Raw genomic sequence first — 24612 nt, 5'->3', positions numbered from 1 at the left:
CGAACAATACACAGTTGTCATTTTACACACTACTCCTCTCTATAATAAAATATGCGCATCATTTTTAATATGCATTGAACGAACTATTAAGAGAATCGTTTTTAACATACATACGAACGCGAACATGCTTGCTCAGTAGCGGGAGAAGTGTTCGAAGACGATGTAAAAAATTACGAATTATTGAGAGACGAACTATTGGCAGACAGTATGGCATCACAATAAAATTGAATTACAAAATCTAGTTAAAAATCGATATATTAATAAATATGTAATAGTTCAATTCTTCTTAACACATTACGGTCCGGGCTGTTTCCACGAAAACTTCTGCGTGTAGCCGGCATATTTAAGGTTGCTGCATCACTTTACCAAAATGGATATAACTTATAAAATATCAGTCGGTTGAAATAAATTATAAAATATGTTGCTTCATTGAAGATACAAGACACGTGCCTCTGTGAAAAGGTACATTACAATGTTTCCAGGCAATCAAGAAAATTACTATTTTTATTCATCCTGCCTTTCCACGAGCAGTCGAGACAATTACTATATTTATTTATCCGGACGGTAATGCGTTAACATATAAATAATGTGACGCGGCAGTGAACGTGTCGAACGGAGTCTTCCCGATAGTGTCTATGTTCGAGCACCCACAAGAGCTCGTCTGTTTCCAGGATCCTCCAAGGGTGACGCGATACGAGAGCGACCAAGAACAATTCCCGCACGGGCCGCGGAACCTGGAGGGCGACAACGTGGCGGTGCCAGTGACACCTCTCACGTCTCCGAACGGCAGACGAAAGAGGTCGGTGGTCGTGTCCGATCGTAAGATCCGCAGCGCCGACGTCGGCGTGAGTGGTTTATACGAGGTGATCTCGGAGGCGGATCTGGCCTTCAGCCCGGACACTCATGCGGAAGCGGTAACGGTCTTCCAAGGCAGGATCCGCGAGGAGGTGGTCTACGGTATCTGTCTGCCTATGCCCGGGTTCAGCGCGCTCTTCATCGTCGTGGCCCTATCTGCGGTGATTTCCGCGCTGGTCGCCGGCGCGATGCTTCATCGGCTGCAGGCGCAACGCGAGGCCGTCGACAGCAGAAAGAACAATAGAGCGGTGCACACGACCAACGGTTGGCTACCATACGGGCTGCTGCGCGTGCGATGCACGACGAGACCGGCTCACCCTGAACAGATCCAACCAAAACAGACGAACTCGGTCGCCGCGAGCCCCTCGGTCGAAAGGGGTTGACAAGCGTGTCCGCGACAATGATTGGCCTGTGCTCGCCACCTCGAGAGACGACGTGCAATAATATGCTGTACAAATTACTTTAAGTGCGTACGATTGCGCGCGAGAGTTCTCTCGCGGACCATTGTTCCGGGATAATACTTCCTTCCAGAGAAACAGAGCGAAAGAGAGAAAGAGAGAGAGAGAGAGAAAGAGAGAGCGTGAGCCGCGGAGAGAATGAGACGAGGAGAGAAAGTCGAACGGTGCGCTTGGAATCGAGCTCCTTGTAGAGACTAATTACTTTAATAGGTGTTTAAATGTGGGTGTCTTTTCTTAACGGATTCAGAAACTGAAACATACACGATGATTTCGTTTTTGGCTAGTAACTGTTGGTATTGGGTAAGTAAGGTGTTAGGTGGAATTCAAGAGATTTATGAAAGAGAGAGAGAGAAAGAGAGAGATAGAGAGACAGCCGACGCTGTGAATATTGTAAAAACTCTATAACCATGAGATTGCGGATGATACTGTTAGGAAACCGTGTTTCTTCGATCGACGCGACGTTCAGCGGATCGAACACGGCCGCAGCTGGATGACGCTGCTTTCAACGGGTACATCGCTTTCCTTAGATAATTTAAGAACGGAAAGGAACGCATTAACACACTTTGAATCTTGTAGAATATAACATATGCGCGAGTAATTACGAAAGGGATCTAAGCGCTTGAAGAATTTCTTACCATCTATATATATATACAAAATATATTTAAAAAATATATATATATATACATATCTGTTTGTATTAGATCACTTTCATAATCGCCGGCATATACATATGTAAACTACCGCGATTTACGAGAATCTATTTTCTGTACGTAAGTCATCTATATATCTTATAGATTTATACATATTTAATTATTGATTTACTAGGGATGCTGCTATGGATATACACTTATAGACCCGCAAGTTAGAAGAGACTAGGAAGTCCCGGATTGTTCTTAGGATCAACCCTTCTCCGAAATAGTAGTTTTTTGCTATGCGACGAGACGTAAGATCGTGGGGAAACCTTGTCGGGAATACTTCTCCGGTTGGTATCGCGCGTCGGTCGCAGGTCTTTTCTAACTTGGCGAGCTATAGCAATTACGATTGAAAACGAATAAAATAAAACAGTTAGTACAAACGAACATTGTAATTTATATTTAACAAAGTTTCGTACGGAATACTCTGGAAATTAGAGAGTGCTAGTATTTATTATCGCATGGGAGGTTGATTCTAATAAATCGAATTGTATAACTAACTTTAATGGTGCTCGTGCATCGAGAGAGAGACGCGTTATCATAGGATACGTCATCTGTAGACATCGTTTAACGCCTAAACATTACGTCGAAGTAACAGCACCTCTAGAATTAGCCCCAAAGAGGCTGAGAGTAACAATACCTAATTGAGCATAGGAAAGAGACGGTGAATTCTTTCGAGAGAGAGCTTGATGAACGCGTTGCTGGGACGATCGAATCTCTCATATATTTTCAATAATGTATATCTCTGCGTAGGATAATGCAAGAGCTCGATATATTTTAGTGGATACCTCGATGCATTTTTAACCTTCCGTTGACACGTTACGACAACAATTATAATAGCTGTAACAGTATATTTCGAAAAACCAAGTTTCTATTATCGACCAATCGTTTCGGAATATGTAATGTGTATCATACTTCTTTAATCCTTTTTTTATAGTCTTCTCTTTTCCCCGCCAGTGCCAACCGAAGGTTAGTGGGTCAGAATCGATCGAAGATCGATTTCTTCTGACTGTTGTGTGTAGGCGACTAGAGCGTAGAAACGATTATTTAAGAATCTTCTAACCGTGACACGCGTTTCGAGGAACGTCCAGGAAGACGTTCCTCTTATTACCATGGTAGTTAGTCGCTGGCCTTGAAACACCAGGTATACATAATATTTTATATACATATATATATATATATATGTATATGTATATGTAAGAAGCGTATATTTGGAGGACGTTTATAGCAGGAAGGGTTTATCACATCGGAGTGCTGTTGCGGACGAGAAAAAACGGGAGAAGCTGTTTGCGCAGGAGAACGAAAGATCCTCAGATTCCCTTATTTTGTAATAAAAAGAAACGCCTGTCGGATGTTCTCCCCGGGAGACGGATTAATTAACCCGACGCGGCACGTTTCGGACAGGCAATTTGTTCATTCGCTGATCCAAAACTGAGCCTGAACAGCTACAGCGCGCCGAATCGTTTCTTAGGTATATAAATCTCTGTGTACACGTGTCAGAAATCGCCGTGAGGCTGCAGGCGAAGCGGACTTTTTAAATTGGGGGCGACGACCCCCCCCCCCCCCCCAATAACGAGCGCGACGATGCGTAGCATCGAATCGGTGCTGCTCCGAGCGATAGGAACAAAAGGTTAAGTCTATTGTTAATCGAGACGTTCTGTTTTTATTTAACATAAATCAATGATAATGCCAATAAATGTATTTACAGCACCTTAACCGATTTCCACAGGTCCGACGTTTGCTCTCGTCCTGGTTTCATTTTCTCCCGAAACTCTCCGACGTCTCCGAATTTTGCCACCTCCCTAATCCATAATGTTCAACGTCGTCGCAAATGGCAAGTATAATCGCAAAACTTATTCGATTCTTATTAAAACAAAAAAAAAACAAAAAAAAACGACGAGTAACTTATCGAATTTCGTACATCTAATTGCTTAAGTTAACGTACAACATTATATCGTAAACTGTTACATGCCATTACAAGCTACTGACTATCGCTTTACACATTCGACCTCATTTTTGTCGCGTTCCCTTCGTCTTTACTCGCAATAAGATCGTTATCCATCCTTCTTTCTTTCTTTTTATTAGGCAATAAAGCAACGTGGATGTAGCAGCACGTTCCTTCGAGTCATAATTGCTTTGAAAATGATTAGGCTAAACGTATACAGTTCCTTTAATGATCTCTTGGCAGCCACTTACACAATTACAAGCCCGCAAGATACATTGTGCGAATGACAGACATTCTAGGCAACAAATAAATAACGGTACCGACGATAATATTGTCAACGATATTTATAAAGAACGTATCCTCTTTAAACATAAATATAGACTATTATCTCGCAACATTTCAGCCTTAGTCGCGTAACCGTGTCGCATGTGGTCCACATGTGACCGGTACAAAGTTAAGAAAGAAATACGTATAGAATACCCAAATACCATTGTCCCGGGATAATTGTAACAAGGATGTCGTGAGCGCAACGTTTGATTATCTTTGACTAAATTTCTTTCTCTTTCTCTCTCTCTCCCCCTCTCTCTCTCTCTCTCTCTCTCTCTCTCTCTCTTTCTCCTTCTCTTTCGTCGCGAGTGTTTGAGCGTAAATTTCACCATGACGAAGCACAAATCCATATCGTTTGATCGTTCTGACCGGGCAGACGCGACGCACGTAGCTGGAGAGTATCCTATTTATTTCGTTACGAACTCTGTACTCTATCTGGTACGTGCCTGTGTACAGAATCGTGCTTGCGACATTCTGTAGCCTCTAGAATACCTGGAATGGAGCGGCCGCGAGGACCGGTCTCCGCTTGAACCCAACGAAATACAGTTTTAAAAGTCGAACGCGATCCTCGACGATCCAAAAACAAGCGCGAAACAGGAACCCGGATCGCCAAAGTTCCTTCCTACGGTACTACTAATCGGAATCTGGCAACCATCATTGAGCAACTCGAAGTTTGGCTTTCCCGTTCCGTCTCTACCTTCTGCACGAACGAGCGAGAGCCTTCTGCCTCGAGGTTCACCGTTCGCGCTCGCTTCGACGAGCAATCGTGTGCTACACGAAAGCCATCGCGGACAAGTCCCGCGGACGAGACTTGCCGGATTAGAAGATAAGCGTGACCGATCGACGACGCGTCTCTTTCGGACCGATCGCCGGAAACTATGAGTAGAAACACGTCCTCATCGACTTCTTCGGCGCGTTCTGCTCGCCGGTGTAATAGCTCGCGACCTTCCTGGCCTTGCCGGAGAACGGTCTCAGCCGTAGACAGAGGTAGGTGGAGAGTATGCACGAGGACAACAGCACGGCGAGGAGGACTATGAGGGTGATGGCGAAGCCGGGTGTGGTCATGCAGATCATCGCCGAGGTCGCGGTGTTCTCGTTGCGAACGGGGAACACCATGGTGGGCCCGTTCGACTCCGCGTTGTTGGACTCGTCGATGGAGAACGTTAGATCGCCGGTCGACACCACGCGGATTATTCGATTCACGCCGACCGCCTTCTGAGGCGTCGGCACTATTTCTCGGGACTTCCTCCGCCTTTCGTCCCGCGGCCGTCCGGCCGCAGCCTGCAGGTACGCTTCCAACGGAAGCGGAATGGGTGGCGGAATGCCGTAGCTGGAATCGGGATGGCCGTTCGAATGATGATGATTTTCGAGGAGCCCTTGGGACTCCAGCAGCAGAGGTGACTCGGAGCACTGTTCGGGACACTGGTACCGGCAGATCTGTATGGTGCACTGGAAGTGCACCTCCATCGAGTCGGGGAACTTGAACGCCTGGAAGTGGGCGTAGGAGAGGACCGACGCGGACGCGCCGAAGTTCTTGATCTTGGTGAACCGCGACATCAGCTTGGGCCGCGTGATGCAGCCCCTCTGGTCCACCAGCTGTATCGGGGCCCGTTTCCCATCGTGGGCCATGCAGTTCCTCACGAGCATGTCGAACTTGGAGTCGTCGTCCTTGATCGCCAGCACCATCGTCATCGTCTGGCCGATCTTGACCAGCCCGGAGACCTCCGACGCCCACGGCCCCTTGCCGACCTGGATCTGCATCCAGCAGCCGACGTTGTCGCCGGCGAAGTCGGCCCGCACCACGTCCAACATGTCGACCGGGAACGGACGGAAGGTAACGGACTTCTCGTAGAGATCGTGCCAAGTGCAGCGCAGCTTGCGCGCCTGGTCCCAAACTTCTTGAACTTGCGGATCGTATTGCACCACGATTATGTTCTCGAAGTACGTCCCCGACCCGGATTCGGCGCCGTATCCGTAGAGACCGTTCTCCGTATTGCCAGCTGTGCCGCATGCATGAATGCTAATCTCGAAGTTCACCGAGGTGCGCCCTAAACCGGCCGGCAGGTGCACGCAGTTTACGTTGCTGTAGTGGCCCTTGCTGAACACTATGCCGTAGAACGGCTTGTCGAAGCCGAGGTAGACCTTCATCAGGTTTTTCTCGCACTTCACGTCCAGCGAGATGATCTTCGGCATGTCTGGCGTGGGTGCCGGCCAAGGCTCCACGCCTACCGCCGAGCTGATGCCGCCTCCCGTCGTGTAGATCTTGTCGATGGCCTCCGACGGGGTCTTCGAGGGCGGCAACGGCGGCGGAGGGCCATGGTACGCGACATTATGGTGCGGCCGTGGATGAGGTAGCCCCAGACTTCCTCGGCTCGGCGGCATTGGAAGCGGATGTCCTCTGAGACCACCCGGCTTATAGTGATTGCCGCCGGCATCTTTCTCCCCGAGGGACTCCAACGCTAATTGGTCGGGCGTGTTAATGTCGTTGTCCTGCCGATTCAAAGCCGAGTTGTCGTTCCGATTGTCCTCGCCGGGGATCGCCTCCACCACCTCCACATCCTCCGTTCGAGCCAGCTGCGAGAACAGAAAGAGGATCTTTGTTACGGGGATGCTGCGTTGCCGCGCGAAACGCTCGGCGAAATACTTTGTAGAACGTCGTGCCACGGAGAAAGGGATAAACGGCGAGAAAGTGTGAAAGTAGATTGATGTTGTCAGGCTGCATAATTTGCAGAGGCGCGAGTTCTTTGCTTCGGATGGGCCGCCTTTATCCGAGACGAGCCCGCAACCGCAATCATCGGACGCCGGTACATACCGCACTCCCCTAAATTATCATGTAAAGATCCGTGAATTCACTCCGTACGATCGCAACGAAAAAATTACCATAAACTCGACGTGTTAACGACAGGACGTGTCACACACAGACAGTATGAAGTCCTCGCGTTAAAACGATCGGGGCTTGCATTCTGAGAACGTGCTTCACGAACGATCGCTATTGTAACACGGAGAGATTTCGTCGCATGTACCGTTACGCATCGAATCGGAGAATTCTATCGTAGTTATTCTCATCGGGTCTATCGAATATTAATTTGTCAACGGATTAATTCCGTTTTGAAAGCACCGAGGTATATCGCGCGATGCAAATGTTCGGTCTTTGCGTGCTTTTCACCGGATCGACGGAAATCTCGCGGGATCTTTTGAGCGCATAATAAGCGCATAAAGATCGCGTTATACGTTCGTTGTTAAGCATACAAGAAAATAAGATATTTTTTTTACGGGCGCGTGTAATACGCGGCCCGATCCGAGCGGGATCGAAACGAGGCGGAATTCCGCGATTTTACGGTGCTGTAATCAAATTTCGCGCGGGCCCTGTACCCCCGTCGAGTATAAATAATCGATTTTTTTCGGATGGCCGATGTGGGAAGATCACCGGGCGTGCTGGAACCGGCGTGCTTGGAGCCGGCGATAGAGGAGGCTCTCGGCCGCCGCAAAAAGAAATGCAATTTTTCATGTGCGGCCTCTCGGCGCGGACCGAAGATCCGCTCGGAGCGCTATCTCCAACCGTACGCATTCCTGATGGCCAATATGGGAGACAACAGTGTCCGACCAACAAACCCGTTCTGACTGTTCGACGAATGACGGGTTCGGAGAGCCGGCACGAGAAGGGGCGACCAAACGACGGAATAGGAGCATCGGGGCCTGTTCGCCAGCCTAGTGGCTGATTGCGTCACGCGTGACCCTGGGGCATAACGGACCACCCGTGTCTTTAGCCGCAGGTCAATCGGTCAGCTCGGGCGCTTCAGATACACGCGGCGTTCGGTTTTCCGTCTCTACCCTCTCCGGCCGGCTTATCTTGCGCCGCGGCTTTCCAGCCTACGCGTTCCATAATTCGACGAAAGCTTACTGGGTCACCTGTGAACGAACTCATGATGGATTTCGATGACGGCGCGGCGGCACCGGGCTGCGCGGCCGACTGTAAAAGACGATGACCGTCCTTCGAGAGAAACCGCAGCGACGCGACCAGACGAGACGCGTCGGTTTGCATATTACATGTCTCGTTCTCGTTTCCAGTCGAGAGAAAAAGAGAGAGAGAGAGAGAGAGAGAGAGAACGAGAGAGAGAGAGAGAGAGAGAGAGATGCACGGAATCAAACCGCTGCTGCCAGACGATTTCCGTCGGGAAACGTAATCACTTAATCGTCCCGGGCAACGATAATAATGTTGTCTCCGCACCCGTAACAGTAATGACGTAATTAATTTTCCGTTACGACGCGTCCGGAGATTAATATCGCGTTGAAGGCAGCATTCGACAAAAAGGGAAAATTATAGTAACGCTAGAAGAGTAATAATTATCCTCCGCGCTCCGAGCAGTCTCTCGTATCTCGCGGAGCTTCTATCATCTTAGAAGGTATTTCATTCATCTCCTATCTCCTCCATTCACCTGTTCGAGTATCCGCAAGAACTATCACGCCTCGTGTCCGTCCCGTCTGCCAGTCTTTTACGAATTACCGTAAAAGAATCTTTGCCGCGATTAAACGAATCGTGCGTCGGAATGATTAATATTCGAAGATCCGACGCGAGTTATGTCGAAACTTTGTACCTGCGATTCGGAAATGCCGGCTGCAGAAGGTTGTAAATTACGATGAAGTTTTCGCGAAATGTTACACTGTTACTGACCGTGATAGAATGATAACCGTGACTGATTCGATTCGATGTGTTCAGCTATAGTTTCGTTATTAGTTACGCGGAAGAAGAGCGAATTGATTTTGGACATAAAAATCGAGAGCGTACGTTTCTTCGCTTCAGACTTACAAACTATACGCGATAAACTTGTTTGAGAAATATTCTTCCTCTTTGGGAAACGATGACGTATATCGTTTTATTGGACATTCAACGTGCACTCTTTTGCCTGATTGCCAATGAATCGTCCGAACGAAATTCAATAAATTGCATTTTAATGGAACGAGACTGCATGTCGAGCGCGGTAAAAACAAAATGAAACGCGATAAAAGAACGAGAGTACGATTAAAATCGGGAACAACTGAAATACTATAATTCGATGCTCGCGTCGACGCGTCGCGAAGCTGTCGCGCGAACGACGTGATTTTAACATTATGATAATAATTAAATGCGTCAGCTGAAAACAGACCGGATCAGCCTCGATCGTAAAACGCGTCTGTAGAAAGACAATTTCTCCGAAATGAAAATTTTCGAAGAGCGCTGTTCGAAGAACCTATCATAGCCTATCTCGAAAAATATTGGAGCTCCCTGGAACGCTGCGAGGCTGCGCGTGAATACGAAGTGAAGGCAAACGAAGTCGATCTAAGAATCGGCGTCGCTGACACAAATATTTGAAGTGCCTCTCGGTGGTCCCGAAGAATGAACGTCGTCGTTGAAAATGGAAACGGGGAGGGGAAAAAAGGTAGAGAACGAATTAAAGTCGTGCGTCGGTCCCCAAGAATCCAGGATGGGAAGGCAGGATCAGGGAACCGGTAGTTTAATGTGCAATTTTTGCGCGCAATCTTGTAAGACCGATTCGTGGTGAAGGCCCTGACGGTAAAACGTTACTTCGTAGTAGACGTGGATGAGCCGGATCGAAACGCCGCGCACCATTTCAAGACATCGACCGGGCCTCGAGTCGCCCTTAGCTCTGGGTCAGAGCACTGGGTAACGGCATTGCAGGCTATGTACCCACCGCGAATCTGGGTTATAATGTAGTAATTACCCACGCAGACATACCGACCTACCCCCCTTGAAACGTCGCCGCGTGTTCTTCTTTACTTCCCGGCGGTTTTTGACCGTCCATTCAACAGCTCGCGCACGACTCGTTGCTTTAACACGCAAACGAACGGCTCCTCCGCGGTGAATTTTAACGAGACGTAATGCGGCGCGCTTGTAACCTTTTCTACCTTATCACTAGGCCGCCGACTTTCATGGAGATTTGCATTTTTATAGAACAATTTCGGGATACCGGGCCAATCGAATTAAGCCGAAGCTACCATTAAAAGGTATCGGACTTCATAAAACGGTTCAAGTTTTCTTGAATTTGCGAGCGAGTTTCTCTCCCTAATTAATCGTTCGATAATTATACATCGATTACGAAGATGTAGAAACGACTCCGAGCAATGACCTACTTGGGTTTACAACGCGAGAATGAAGTTCTCGGTGTCATTGAATCTTCCGTGGCTCGGTTTCCGTGTCATTTTTGAGATTGCTTGAATTACTTACCCCCTTCAATAGGAGACAGGCTAAGATGAAGATTCGCCACCGCATACCGTATTAGCGTCCACGGTGGAGCACTGTAAATGTGCGACTGAAAAAGAACACGATTTGTTTTCGTACACGCGTGCATACATCGATTCAATGTAACACGTCGGGATGGCCGAAAAGTCTTGTAGCTTCTTTTAAGATTTCCGATTTCGGTTGAAAATGCGCGTACGATTTTGAAACGTCGCGTCATCGATTTTTGAAAAGTAGAAAAACGACGAGACTTTGCGGCCAACTCGGTGTTAAGATGCGAATAAAAGTAAACGTACCTATGACAATAATCTCGCGTGTTCGAATCCTTTCGATGAGGCGATGTGTATTTCGGCGATCAAAGTGGACACGTGACGGTATAATTATCCGGTTCGTTCCTCCGGAAAGAGATCGACGATCGAGATCTGCAATTTAAGCACAAAAACAAACATTCGCTTTGTAAATCGTTGAGAGGACGACGATTATTATTTATTTTGTGGCCACTTTTATTACGAAAAGCAATCACGATAATCTTAATTATTAAACGTTACCTGCAATCATTAAGGTAAAAGCACCAATAATTGACCATTTAACAATAAATGCTTGCTCCTTCATTAAATAGAGAGTTCGAACTTCTTACATTATGTAAAAAAGATCATTTTCTTCGAGGTAGTCTTATTACTCAAATTTTATAGACATTTTTGAAAATTCGATAATCGCGTCAGAAGTCGACCATGCTCGAAAACGAGAGAATTAGTAATTGCGTTAATTAGAGGTTGGTCATTTATAATAAAACCAATAATGCTTAAATGTTCGATATCGTTTATTTGCAACGATTACGACGTGTAATAAGTGCAAGAACAAATACAAATGAAAAGAAGTTAAATCCATGTAAATTCTAATTCAGAAACAGTGTAGACAGTGTTTCGAATTTAGTAATCCATTCAGAGTACATAACTCCTAAAGGAGTCCTTGATAGCAATTACTAGCTCAATAATTTAGTAATCTGTCGAATAAATGCCTAAGCAAATACATATTAATATTTTGTTGATTTTAATAATATTACGTAGCCATTTAATAAAATCATGTGATCATGTAGCAAAATGCATTACAGTTCGAAATTGAGAGTTCTGGTCTCTACCTCCAACGAAATTATGCATAAAATGAATATGCCGTAAACGGTAAATAAGTTGAAATAATTTATGTCAGTAATTGACCACAAATTGCATTCATTAAATTTAAAGTTATCATTTAATGAAAGATTGTCGTGAAAAGTTACGGGCTTAGGAATTTTTTAACATTTCTTCAAACATGCAATCAAGATCGATGGTCTTTAATACGATAAATTATTTAATTTATCGTTATTACGATAAACAATTGCTTTTGTAAGTATTTTTATTCCTAAATACTTTCCGCGTATTCCTGAAAAATGGTCAACTACTGAGACGAGGTCAATTACCGGTGCCGTTACTCTAATTGGTAAGGCGAGATCATTAATCTGTAAAAATGTATAAATTATTTACCTTTTATTTAAATGATTATTGCATACCACAACATGAAACTTTTGTTATAATCACAATGAAAAATAATGCTATCGATGGTAACAACAACGAACGATTACATTTCCTTCGATAATATCAGTTATACATTAATCATGATCGCGGGATCACTTAGCAATCGTAATCATTAATCGCGAACCGTTGATCCGATTAATCTCTTCCACCGAAATCGGTTACTTTTGCAATAATCTCGAAGGAACAAGCGCGACCGGAACGTGACAATAAGTTATTAGTAGGAAACGTCGAACACCGAACGAACGAACGAACGAACCAGTCCATCAGTGAACGCCAGACTCGTGTTTAATCGTCAATTATCAGACACGCTCGCCTCGTGCGACCACTAGGCCACCTGTCCCAAATTCCTGCCGAATGTCCGGGTTTTCGCTCCGTTACCTCGTTGTACTCATGACACCCGACTGCCACGATCGACATCTATAGGTATGAACTGAATTCGCCGGGCCGATATCGTGTCCCGAAAAATCGTAAATATTTTTCGCGTTCGTCGCCGACGATCGTCCTTCGTCGTCGCCGCCGTCGTCGTCGTCGTCGACGACGTCGTTGTCCTCGTCGTCGCACACGAAACCGGAACGAGGTTTCGCTATCGAGACGAACACGAGACACTTTCGAGCTTCCCGTAAAAAGAATCGACGGTGCCTCGATTAATGCATTCCGATACGAATGCGATCCGGACACGCGCGGTGCTATTTACCCGTTTAAAGTGAGGAACGACGGAGACGCGACGAGGTAATGCGATTCATCGGAATTATGCAGGTTCAAGGTGCACGCCGGTGCCACGAATGTAGGCAAGTAGGTTCCCGTCTATCGGGTCTCGGCGTTCTTACCGAATCCACTTACACGGATCCGAGGCCGGGATCGTCCCTGCCAATAGATTTTCGTTCGATTCCGGATCGGACAACAGGCCGATACGTGCGACAAATCACCGATTTGGGATTTGAGTGGCTGTTTGTCTGGCGTTTCGATGCCGGCGCGCTGGGAATTTCTAAAAGGCCACGAACAAGCCATTCGGCGTCCCTATTGACGCCCGCGGGCGCCTGCTTTTGCGATCGATCATCGAAGCCGCCGCTCTATTTCATTGGCCGGCACCCGCACACGCGAAATCTCGGCCTATTATGAGAACGAAAATAATTACGGTGCCGCGCGCGATAAGCCGCGCGTTGCCATCCACGGTGTCTACGAATAAACACGAAAGTTCACGCGTCCCCCCCGCTGTAATTAATGCATTCGGCCGAGACCGCGAGCGTGAGTATCGAGTGGAAGGTAATTACGATCCGCCAGTGATCTATACCGAATTCCGTTAGCGCGGCGAACCTACGGGCGCTTGTTTATTACCGGCATACATTAGTTATTATTCCGCTTTGCGATCCGTGCCAGGATAGACTGCGACACCTGTTCTTTCTTTCGCTACGGGGCCGCGGTTGAATAAAAATCACTGCCGGCTGTTTACACGTCCGTTGTTCCATGCTAACCATGAATCGGGCACGCCGAAGATGTGGCGTGGTGCCAAATACATATAACGGTTCTACCGGTGTGGTAATTCCAAAGTCAGGCATTCGCATAATGAGCACCTACCTAATAGTAACCCATATAGGAGCGAGTCGAAATCTCGCCTCGTCCCCCTTTTTTTTTTCTTTCGAACCGCGAATTTTGCGACATTCCATTTCTGTTTTCTTTCTTCTTTTTTTTTTGTTTCGGAGCTAAACGATATTTTACCGTCGCAAACTGCGGTGGTAAATTACGAAAAAAAAAAAGAAAAACGATACACGAGGAGGATGAAAAATATTTCGTGCCGAATTAACGCTAAATCGCTCCGAAAATGACTAATATGACGTTGCTCTATTAAAATGACAAGACTGGGTTCATTTGGATTGCTATTTTATTATAATGTAAGCTTGAACGAAGGAATCTAATCGATCGTTTCTCAAGAAAGGGTCTTCATAGTTTCAACAATTCGATGACAAAAAAATATGTCGTCGGTCACAGTTCGATGTTCTACGATCCTGTTCGAGAAACACGGTTCTCCTTTTTTAATCGACTGCGTCCAGCAAAAAAAGAAAATCGATTCGATTATACGATCGAACCGAACGCGAATTGAAACAGCGAGGAGTTTCGCGTCGTTAATCGCGGCATCGGCAAGAATGGGGACACGGGAACATTCATTGCGAATCGTGTCGCCTACAAATCTGCTAATAATCTCGTCGCGGAATTAACCCGAAATCGATCCCCGCAGAGCGGGATAAATACGTTAGCAATCACTAATGGTACGTCGAACGTAGCTGTATGGGTTATACATATGATACGAGCATAATTCACGTTGCTCTATGCTCGACGTAACGACCGCACGGTAATCGAGCGTAACGAAACAAATTGACAACTTGATGACAACTCGATGCACTTTCGATGTAAAGGTGTCGTATTGCTGATCGATCGCGCGAGATACCGGCCTCTGAGCTCGCTGAAAATCGTCTACCGTTAATACCCAGCGCCGCCGATTTACTATCCTCCTTTCCTATCCATTCGTTTCCACGTCTGTCGTCATCCGCGATTTGCATACCAGCTTTCAGACAATAATTATCCCCATTACACCGTGTGTACAACGACACAGAAAACTACGGTTCCGTCGTGTACTCGCGAATGAATTCTCATTAAGTGTCATTATTTCCGTCGTTCTATCGGAAGCAGGAGAAATTTCGTTCGAACGTGCGCGCGGCAGGAGAAATCGCGCGTGCGGGCGGTCATTCGAAATGGATTACGCGACAGTAGGACCAATGCGATGACAGAACAGCTGCGAAACGCAGAACATGTGTGCTCCGAGGATTTCTGAGCTGACGCCGCGAGATTAGCCCCAACCGGCGCGAGCAGCCGCCAACTGTTGCGGCGATGTACATTCGATAGAATGAAAGCGGTCACCACGTGGTCGGCTATAATGCGGCGTACATGTATCCCACGGCGCGTCATATAATTTCTCCGATCGGGAACTGCAGCTTCTGTCATCAGGAACGCATTAGAGGCACGACCGACGACGAGGACGACGAGGACGACGACGACGACGACGACGACGACTCCGCTGTAAATAATGTTTTTAATCAGTGGATCAACGACAGTCGAATCACACCGATAAATCCCGCTGCAATTACAATAGCAGAATCCTGAGGCAAGTACATTCGGAGGAAGATCGACGAACACGAATCGGTCCCGATCGAAGCGCGACGCGACCGCGACGCGACTCGACGCCGCGCGAGATTGAAAAACGATCGCATCGCGTGCCGTCGAGCGTGAATAATGAACATTGGAGAAAAGTCAAGAGAAAAGCGTCTTACGTTTTACCACCCAGGGGACGGTCGTCGGGGTCGCGGGCGAACCTTCTTCCCGGCGAATCTCCCTTATCAAAGCGGCACGAGGAGCAGGCGAGAAACGGAGTGGAGCGACGCACCGCGCACTGATCGACGCACCATGTGCCGAGAAATCTCCGCGTGGCCGCGCGGTCGGAGGCACTCTAAAGCACAGTCGGTTGATCTCAACAGATTTCAGCCGCGAAAACGGGGACAAAATCGGCGAACGTGCGAGAAGGTAGAATATCCCGTGAGGTTCGCAAGCCGCTCCGCCGCGGCCGACGACTCCGTGTCTGGTCTTCTTGCGTGCTCGTGTCGCGTTAACCGTCGTCGGTGGTTTCCCGCGCGACTGATCTACACGGATTTGCCGGGATGAGTCGCGATATATCTGTCGCGTCAGCTAGAAAGACGCGTTGCGGCGTGGCTGCGGCCCGATGGTGCACGCGAGAACTCAACGAGTCGGAATGGGGTACACCTGTCCGATATAGAGAGTATACTATAAACGTGGCGGCCCGCCCCCTGACCCAGACACATGGTACAGTTATATAGGTCCCTCAACAGACCGGAGGATATCTCTTGTCGTTCGGGCCACACTCTTGACGACCACGACCATGACTCGTGGACGTGGTCGCGGTCGTGCTCCTATTCGTCGTTCTTGTCCTTCTCGATGCCCCTGTTGCTGTCTGCCTGCCTGCATGCACGCGACTTGTTAGACATACGACGCCGTCGCGTCGTTAGCACGCGTGCACCTCCGTGTTGCACCTCCGTGCACCTGCCGCCATATAGCGATAGCCATTTCGATACCTCGAATTTTTCGCCGAGCAGAGAGGCTTAATACCATTCACGACTATCTCGAGAATGAAACTGGCTTTTAAATCCTGTTCCGTCGACGAGGCTGTGGCTCCTGTCGCACGGCGATACCTTTCCCTCAGAAAATTGTACGCGTTTCAGAGCATCGAAAGCCGTTTCAAATTTTCAAACGTCGTCCACCTGTTACCGAGAGATACGAACCGTTCAAGTTCACCAATTCCTGTGCTTTGCATAAGCTTCGGCAAGCTAAAGTTTGTCCTGAAAGAAACCACTTGTAGGACGTTGAAATACGTGTTGTACAGACGAACTTTGTGAACATAAGCAGCGACGCGAAATATGTTTGAATTCAGTTTTGTAGTATGCCCCAAATCATTGTTATATTATAATATAACGGTGGAGAAAAAATTGGGACAGTCATCGTGGGAACCGTTCTAAGAAGATTCATGTTGTAAAATAAGATATCAATTATAACATGCGATCGAAAAATGTTGCCTACTTTTAAGATACTCAAGTTTAAAGTGTCAAGCAGTGTCCATCGACGTGTCGTCCCTTTTTAAAAGCGACTTCGTTGGCTACGAGTTATAGGCCCTTCATATCTGTTGTGCGCACAGGGCATAGTGGAGTAAGAAACAATTTTGTTAATTACTGCGAGACTTGAAAAGTTTTCTGTCTTCCAAGTGAACTTCCTCGATATTGATTATAGTTAGATATCAAAGAATAAAGTAGGGAACAATTTTGTTCACGAAATTGCACAAATTGTTTCATCGTAATCTTTAATCATTTAAAGACTATTCAAGGTCTGCTGAAAACGTATAAAATGATTTATAGCAAACCCTTCTGAGTTTGGAACGTTTTCAAAACGAAACGTTACCCCAAGATGCAAAAGTTGTAAAAAACCAAATTTTCAATCACGTATGACCTACATCATTGTTCTGCCTACACGGCTCTTTGTAGCAGTTGCAATACTTCGGTATTTTTCCTTCGTAAAACTTGATGTTCGATTTTTATAGTTTACAGAATAAAATTGCTGGAGACGTTAGTAAAATATAAGTAATTTTGTATTACTGTTAGCGTATTTGAAATATTATCCGTCCACGGAATTCTAGAACTCGTGCGAAACACTTTTTTAAATTGATGAAAAGTAGGTCAAACGTATACTGTAGAAATGGAATTCGAAGATTCGCAGTCCGTTAGCAAAACCATCGTTGAAAGCGTGGCTAATATTTTAATTTCTGAAGTTTGTTCATTCAAACACCGAAACGTTTCGCTTCGATCTCGAGCATATCAGTTTCGTTGAAGTAACGGACATTTCAGTAGATAACGAAGTGCGAAGTCGCAGAGTGCACTTTCTTCCGGTAAAGATTTAACCGTACAGTGCACTTTCATACTAATTACTAAGGACAATACATATGCACGTACGTGCACCCAAGGTATGAATGTAGTAAATGGGTGAATCAGCCGACAATCAACCGACCGACCGACCGACCGACTGACCGCACACACATTGGTGACCTATAGGTGAGTACCAGCTGGATACGCGGCTTTGTGTGGAACAATGGATGGAATCTTATTAGCGGAAATCATTGTTCGGTTTCTCCTTCATGAATACGATGCTGAGCACAACTTTTTTCCTATGCGAATGTCTCGCAGTAACACTGAATTAAGCTCAGTTACTATTATCTTTGCGTAATCACAAATTACAGTTACCAAAATAAACGATCGAGAAGAAAATATGCATGATACAATAGCGGTGGCGTTCGATGTGCTACAAGGCAATTAAAATCGATTGAATGTTGATTACGTAGAATGCAAATACTTCCAAAAATTGAAAATAATAATATAAATAATATAAATATATTACTTTCTTATTTGTATTAAGAACCAATTTAATCGCGTAATACATGAAATCGAAAAGGCACTAAAAAATATACTTTCGATCCATTTGCAAATGATATACGGATAGTTATTACTTGGACTTGAAACTATGTTACAACGCGTTGTATTTGTCCTCGGCCCGATTCTGTGGTAGTTTGAATGAATAAAGAATTGATCTTCAATAATTTAATGTAAAGTTGATGTATATTGCTGTGTGACGTCAACTTAAAAAACAGACACATTTCCATACATGAATACACTATTGATACATTAATATATTACATGATTACTGCTTACTACGAGATCACAAACAATAGTTTTGTGCACGCCGCTGTCGAAATGACTGTCGTTAATAAGCGATCGATACTATCGCCTCGAATTAATATATATTATTTACAATTGCATTTACACAAAATACCTACATTTCTTTCCTGTGTATTTACATCGAGTTTGCGATACAAATAAAATACACCGTATACCGGCAATTTGATCGTTCAATTATGGCCGCGGCACCGGATAGATCTCGCGGCTACCATCATCATCATCATCATCATCATCGTGCTTCAACTCGCGACTGGAATAACGCATCACCTTTTACGACATAGTTTATCAAATAAATCGAGAATCGTAAAATGCAGAGTTCCCGAACAGCGTTTAAGCCGTCATTTCTTGTATTACACGGCACAACTTCGCCGCTATAATTGACACATTGCGAAATACTATTTCGCACAACAGCTTTTTATTCATTTGTTTGTTTGCTTTTTTTCATTTTTTTTTGCACTTTTTTTCATTGATTTTTATTACTCCTTTGTTTTCTCGTTCGAAATCAAATCAAAGCGACACACGGTTACGACGTCGTGTCGAACACCGAACATAGCGAGTGTTGTGAGCATGTAATGTTAACTCTTTGCGGTACATAATTAATGATTATATGCAAGACAAGTCTTGCGCTTAGTTATAATCGATTAAATTTATAACTGCGTTTTATATAGAGCGCAACATCAAATGATGATCCGTATGATACGTCGAACAATTAACTTTCATATTGAACATTGTGAGGTCGTCTCTAAAATATAAACTGCGTTTGTAGAAAAACTTAACGATGATGCATTCTCAACTCTTCCGCCCCGCGCTGTATTTTTTTCCCTTCATTTTTTATTTATTTTTTTTCTTTCTAAATATTGTCTTCGATGTATTACGCTATCTTATCACGGTAAAGTTTTATAGAGTATATACTTTTAGAAACCATTAGGATCCGAAAATCCGGTTTGATTTTCATTAAACTTTGTAGATACTATTCAACATTTGTCTAACAATGGATCACCAGGGAATATATCTGTAAGTTTTCCGGTTATCCATATGATTCGTTCGATCATTGATTTTCTTTTTCTACTCGACCGTCGCATGCGTGCCCGTTTATACCTTTTTGTCACCAAGGTGCTCTTCGCTTTTTATAAATTAAATCGAAACGTGCGATGTCACTCGCTGCTCCCGCACATTCCTTCCCCATACTAGTGACACCGTTCTGGCAATCCGTTTTTATAAAACGTAAAATGATCACAGTGGACCAGCACCGAAAGAAATATAATATAAATACAAGAAAAGAAAAGTCAATAAAAAAATATCGTGTGAAATGAAAAATAAAAAGAATAAAAGAAAAACGTCGAAGGTAATGAAAATACATGTTAAAAAACTATACGCGTCTCTCGTATGGCTTACTTAAAGCTTTAGTGAAAATAATACGGTTACAATGATTTAATCGATCCGTCGCGAATCAAACTTCCCACTTGTTTTCAGAAAGCATCCTGAAACATCGTCGGAAGATCTAACTCACGGACGTTGCTAAGTTAATTTTGGTATTACTAATTAGATTTTGGAAGCTTTTAATCGTGAAATAATCCTCTATCAGAAAATATTCTGTCATCGAAAATTCGTAGCACAATCGCGGTTTACTTTGAAAAACAGCGTTCAGTGAATCCTAGATCATTCGTCGATGTAAAACATAGATATATGTTTTGCATCGGCGACTGATCTAGGATATATGTGTATATCATATACTGGTGTCCATAGCATTGTCTAGTTATTAACAATAGTGCGTAGGTGAACTTAATGTGATGTTATGCAAGAGCGGACGCCGGCAGGGAACTATGCTTAGGTTTCGTTTTATTTACAAAAACCTTTATGCAGCCATTGAAGTCAGCGCTCACGAGAACATGGCCACCACAGCCTTTGGTGCGCTGTTCAACCACTGGATCAACTGGAGGAACGTCTACGGTTGAACTAGCTAGATGTTTCGCGTCTTCCTTGGTTTTCCACTGCTCCCTCTCTTCAATTTGTTTAATAATACTATCTGGATTTGGTGCAAATACTGCGCATGTCACTACAGCGTTGTGAGCTTTGATGCCTTCCCAGAAGTCATTTCGGTCTCTACGTACGCTAGAGAATTTCGAATAATCGTGATGGGTTTTCCAGATATAAATGCACTGATTCTCCGAACCGCTAACTATGTATTGCCCGTCGGGGCTAAAACTCGCTTTAATCTGACTACTGACGTTAACATAACCCTTATATTTGCATGACAAATTCAAATCCCTCAAGTCGTACAATCGTATACGACTATCGTTCGAGGTGACCAGGATCTTATCTTCGCCGGGCATGGGCTCGATACCGCTGATCTTTCTTCCCGTCGAGTTTTTACCTCTGGTCGATCGGACATGAATCTGCGTGTGATACTTCAGCTGGTCCGTATTGTAAAATATACATCGGCCGTCGTACGAGCCTACCACCGCGAATTTTCCATTCTGACAGAAGTTGGCAGCGGTGATTAATTTGGTTTGACCATCGACTTCGCTCCACACGGCGACTTTCTTATCCGGGATGTTCCATAATCGTAGTTTACCGTCCAAGGATCCTGACAGGAAGTATCGATCGTCACGAGGATGAAATACTATCGCTGTAACGAAATCAATATGCTGGAAACAACATAGACACTCCTTCGTCGATATATGCCACAGCCGCACGGTTTTGTCCATCGACGAAGACAGAATGAAGTAATTTTTAGACCAGGAGACGTCGAGCAAATCCGAGGTATGGCCAGTGTAAGTGCAAAACGGCTTCGGCATGAACGGACTTTTCGTCCCCTCGATTTCACTGAAGGCACTAGCCACAACATTGGGATCTTCCATTGATTGTTGCGAGACCAGAGATTCCTGTGAAGGCGTAGGACTAACTTTCTCCGCGTTATATTTAGTTCGCATGTCCTGAAAATATCTAAAAGCGTCGCGCAGAACCCAAATTCTCAAAACTCGATCTTGTCCTGCTGTCGCAAGCAATCGTCCACAGGCAGAGAATTTCATACACCAAACAGGGCCCACGTGTTCGCCACTCAAGTCCTGAACATGTTGCAGACAACTGAATTCGTACGGTCCTTTGTGACTGTTGGATGCTTTTAATTTGATATATTGCTGTTCGCCAGGATAAACGTCGTCTACTATGTCCATAACGTCTTCCTTGTGCCTTGCATGCGACACCTCCTGCGCGATAGACTTTGCTTTGTCCATTGTCTTTTTTACAGTAGATCCTAAAAATCGTTTGATCTTTTGAGTCCTCTTCCGAACTCTGCCGACAGAAACGTCCTCGTCTGGCGGTATACTGGACATTTTACTGTCAACGCTTTCCTCGTCACTTTCTTTCTCCTTCTCGAGACTAGAATTGCTAATATATTCCGAGGTGAGTCTCATAATATGAAGCGATAAAGGATTAATACACTGTGGTAGCTTATCTTCCGCTATACTTAATGGCACTCTTTCACCAGTGTCTAAGTTTAATACGGTTACTTGTTCCAATATTTCCTGAAAGGAAACAAACACCTTATTTTATTGATAAATTACGTAACATCTTTATCTTATCTGTACATCAATGTTATACCATGTCTGTTAGGCGTTTGCCGGAATCCGTTCTCGTTCTCACGAACATATTTAACTGTTTGACCATATCTTGATCACCAGCAGATTTCCGTCTCTCCTTTGAACCGGGAGAGCTTATACCTGTAAGTTTATGGGGACCCAAAGAGTAACGACCAATACTGTTACTGGACATGGAACCCATTGGACTACTGGATTTGTCGCTTGATCTCACGCTCATTAATTCAGCTTTGACTCTTTCTAATCTTTCCAATTCTTCAACTGACGGTCCTTCTGCTTTTAATTTATCTTCGTCCTATGAATCAATAATGATATAGCATATCTGTGTCATACGTTTATGTAAGGTGTATTTCTACAAATAAATTGCAATACAAACTTGTGGTTTAACAACATACTGTCCCTTTGTCGCAGATCTAATATCAAGCGAATGTTCAAATTCCCTCGTGATCGACTCAATCGTACTTGCTGGACTCGGTAGTGGCGATGCAGGGAGCACTGATTCCGTTGTGGAAGGCTAAAATTATAGACCTTTGTTTTTGATTTCTTAAACACAGTAAGATACATTTAATAATCTTAAAAAATTAATTTTATACACTAAACTAATTGTACTGATTAAAAAGTATCGTACAGCAAGGTCAGTAGGTGTCTGAGCTTTTGACTTTTTTTTACGTCTGGGTGGAGCAACAGGTATTCTGACCACAGTTACATCTTCGCTTGATTTTCCGTTATTCTTTGTACTAGCGATGACATCGGGTTCTTGAAGCATAACAGTCTTATCATTTTGTGAGTGAGAAGAATAATTTGACCTACTGTTAACAGAGGATTCCTGAAGGATATCCCCTGATAACGTAAGGATGCTGGAGGACTGGGACACCTTACCAGATACTGTGTCCTCGTCTTTGCTTGGAATACTAGCAATGGAGGACATCTGGCTTTCTCGGGTAAGGATGGCAGAAGGAGGACACTGGGGTACGTTTGTTACGAGTACAGCAGAAGCACTGTCCCCAACTCCAGCTAAAATTCGACCCACTCGTCCTAAAGAGGTCATGCTTTGTAGGCTAAGAGTATCATGTTCAATGATTCTAAATGGATGTGTCGTTTTCGAAGGAGCAGGATAAACGCCCTCGATGGATGATGTTTGACTATCTGGAGGGGAACTATTAATTGGGATATCATCATCTTCTGTTTGCATGCGTTGTCGAAGTTCACGGAATCTTCTACGACCAACAATTTTATCTGCACTCGTTTCTTTCCCATCTTCTTCCTAGATGTGAATGCATAAATTTAGTAAAATTACTAAATATAAATACCAATAATATCAACAATGTTATAACTAAAACAGATACTTACTGATTTGTCTTTACAAGATACATATTCTATAGATAAATCATCCTTTGGTTCTACAATTGATTTTGGTTCAGCAGGTTTCACAAAAACATCATCATCATCATCTGCTTTTTTAGAAATATCTGAACTATCCAATTTTAATATATGTACTGCCGAAGCAAGTACATCTGAACTATCCTTGGATCGAATTTCAATACTAAAGGAATCGCGCTGTTTACTTCTCCTATGAAAATCAAACACTTTGTTGTTAGAACATATTATAATTGTTGCAATATAGATTAAAATTTTTATTCCTATATAAAACATTCAAATTTATCAATTTGTAAATTATGTTGTTATAATTAAAAAATATAGAAGAACATTTAATATTTTTATTACAATATCATGTTTAAAACTAGAAATACATCAAAAATATATGTTGAGTAAAAGTAACATAGTCAATGTCAAATAAAAAGTTATTTACTAACACTTCGAAGATATAGCATCGACATTTAAAGCTTCATGAAAGTTACAAATGCCGGCCCTAAGGTAACTGCATAAAATCATAAAAAGCAATTGCATGAAAGTACACAATTGCAGACCTAACCAAGAATAATTGGACAGGAACATGATACAACAAGAAAAGATAGACACGAAGAAATGATCTAGAATGTAGACCAAATTTTGCGGGGCCGGAAGGAAATCGAATGAAACATGACATCGACCTAATGAAAAACGCGGAAAAAATCTTTGTAGTAGCTATTATTCCATAAGCGAATCAGTTCAAATTGTTACGAAAGCTACATAGTAACAATTTACAATACACGCATGTTGTAAGACAAATATTACTTAAGATCTCGAAACGAATCACATGACAAGCGAGGATTAGTGAAATTACCGTGAATTACGTTGGAAACTATCATCCTCCGCGTCAAAAAATTCTTCGGAATCGCTGCTTCCAGACATTGTCGTCTGCACTGAATGATCGGTAATAATAATATTGTCCACATCGATACTGTCAAGACGCGTCACGCGTTTCGCAAAATCGCGAACACTAGGGCTAGATAAAAGCGGCTACAGGATTGCGATCGGCACGAAGTCATGATTTGACTTCTAATAGCGGTTACACAAATGCACTGCCCCGTGCCGAGTATAGGCTGGTGCGTATTTCAATTATCCTAGTTCTTTCGAACGTAAATTAACGATGCAAAAGTGGTAACACTGCACGAGTCCATCCAATAAAGAGGTCGCGTCATGGAA

The 24612-nt window shown here is 44.3% G+C and overlaps 3 protein-coding genes across 9 annotated transcripts in view; 1 reads left to right on the top strand and 2 right to left on the bottom strand.

Annotated features, from left to right (window-relative positions):
* Positions 1-3721, top strand: part of m (zona pellucida domain-containing protein miniature) — an 87146-nt gene extending 83425 nt beyond the window's left edge. For all 3 annotated transcript variants that reach the window (XM_033468886.2, XM_076526527.1, XM_033468885.2), the window contains one exon: positions 672-3721. In XM_033468886.2, the coding sequence (XP_033324777.1) occupies positions 672-1238 (567 nt within the window). In that variant the 3' untranslated portion in view covers positions 1239-3721. The remainder of the gene's footprint in view (positions 1-671) is intronic.
* dy (transmembrane protein dusky) lies at positions 3646-16385 on the bottom strand. 3 transcript variants are annotated; one of them, XM_033468891.2, is made up of 4 exons: positions 15407-16385; positions 10809-10934; positions 10501-10585; positions 3646-6851 (listed from the first exon to the last, which is right to left on the bottom strand). In XM_033468891.2, exons 3-4 carry the CDS (start codon positions 10543-10545, stop codon positions 5154-5156), a joined length of 1743 nt encoding a protein of 580 aa, XP_033324782.1. In that variant the 5' UTR covers positions 10546-10585; positions 10809-10934; positions 15407-16385; the 3' UTR covers positions 3646-5153. The 3 variants fall into 3 exon arrangements, with proteins under 3 accessions (XP_033324782.1, XP_033324784.1, XP_033324785.1); XM_033468893.2 differs by lacking the exon at positions 15407-16385 and adding an exon at positions 12033-15163; XM_033468894.2 differs by lacking the exon at positions 15407-16385 and adding an exon at positions 12462-15163.
* Positions 16386-18274: 1889 nt separating this feature from the next.
* Positions 18275-24550, bottom strand: LOC117219655 (WD repeat-containing protein 44). 3 transcript variants are annotated; one of them, XM_033468962.2, is made up of 7 exons: positions 24251-24549; positions 23377-23596; positions 22906-23290; positions 22655-22782; positions 22403-22540; positions 22031-22321; positions 18275-21972 (listed from the first exon to the last, which is right to left on the bottom strand). In XM_033468962.2, the coding sequence occupies exons 1-7, from the start codon at positions 24316-24318 to the stop codon at positions 20221-20223; spliced, it is 2982 nt and encodes a 993-aa protein (XP_033324853.1). In that variant the 5' UTR covers positions 24319-24549; the 3' UTR covers positions 18275-20220. The 3 variants fall into 3 exon arrangements, with proteins under 3 accessions (XP_033324853.1, XP_033324851.1, XP_033324852.1); XM_033468960.2 differs by having other exon boundaries at positions 22655-23290; positions 24251-24550; XM_033468961.2 differs by having other exon boundaries at positions 18275-21954; positions 22655-23290; positions 24251-24545.
* Between the last annotated feature and the right edge of the window lie 62 nt (positions 24551-24612).

Source organism: Megalopta genalis, chromosome 15 (assembly GCF_051020955.1).
Source record: "Megalopta genalis isolate 19385.01 chromosome 15, iyMegGena1_principal, whole genome shotgun sequence".
NCBI lineage: Eukaryota > Metazoa > Arthropoda > Insecta > Hymenoptera > Halictidae > Megalopta > Megalopta genalis.
This window is presented reverse-complemented; position numbering and strand designations above follow the sequence as displayed.

Coding starts and splice junctions, on each gene's coding strand:
- dy (XM_033468891.2), bottom strand. CDS start 10,545: ATGCGGTGGCGAATCTTCATCTTAGCCTGTCTCCTATTGAAGGGG. Junction 6,852..10,500: donor CCTGTCTCCTATTGAAGGGG/GTAAGTAATTCA, acceptor CTGTTCTCGCAG/CTGGCTCGAACGGAGGATGT.
- LOC117219655 (XM_033468960.2), bottom strand. CDS start 24,318: ATGTCTGGAAGCAGCGATTCCGAAGAATTTTTTGACGCGGAGGATGAT. Junction 23,597..24,250: donor AGTTTCCAACGTAATTCACG/GTAATTTCACTA, acceptor TGATTTTCATAG/GAGAAGTAAACAGCGCGATT. Junction 23,291..23,376: donor TATCTTGTAAAGACAAATCA/GTAAGTATCTGT, acceptor ATTCACATCTAG/GAAGAAGATGGGAAAGAAAC.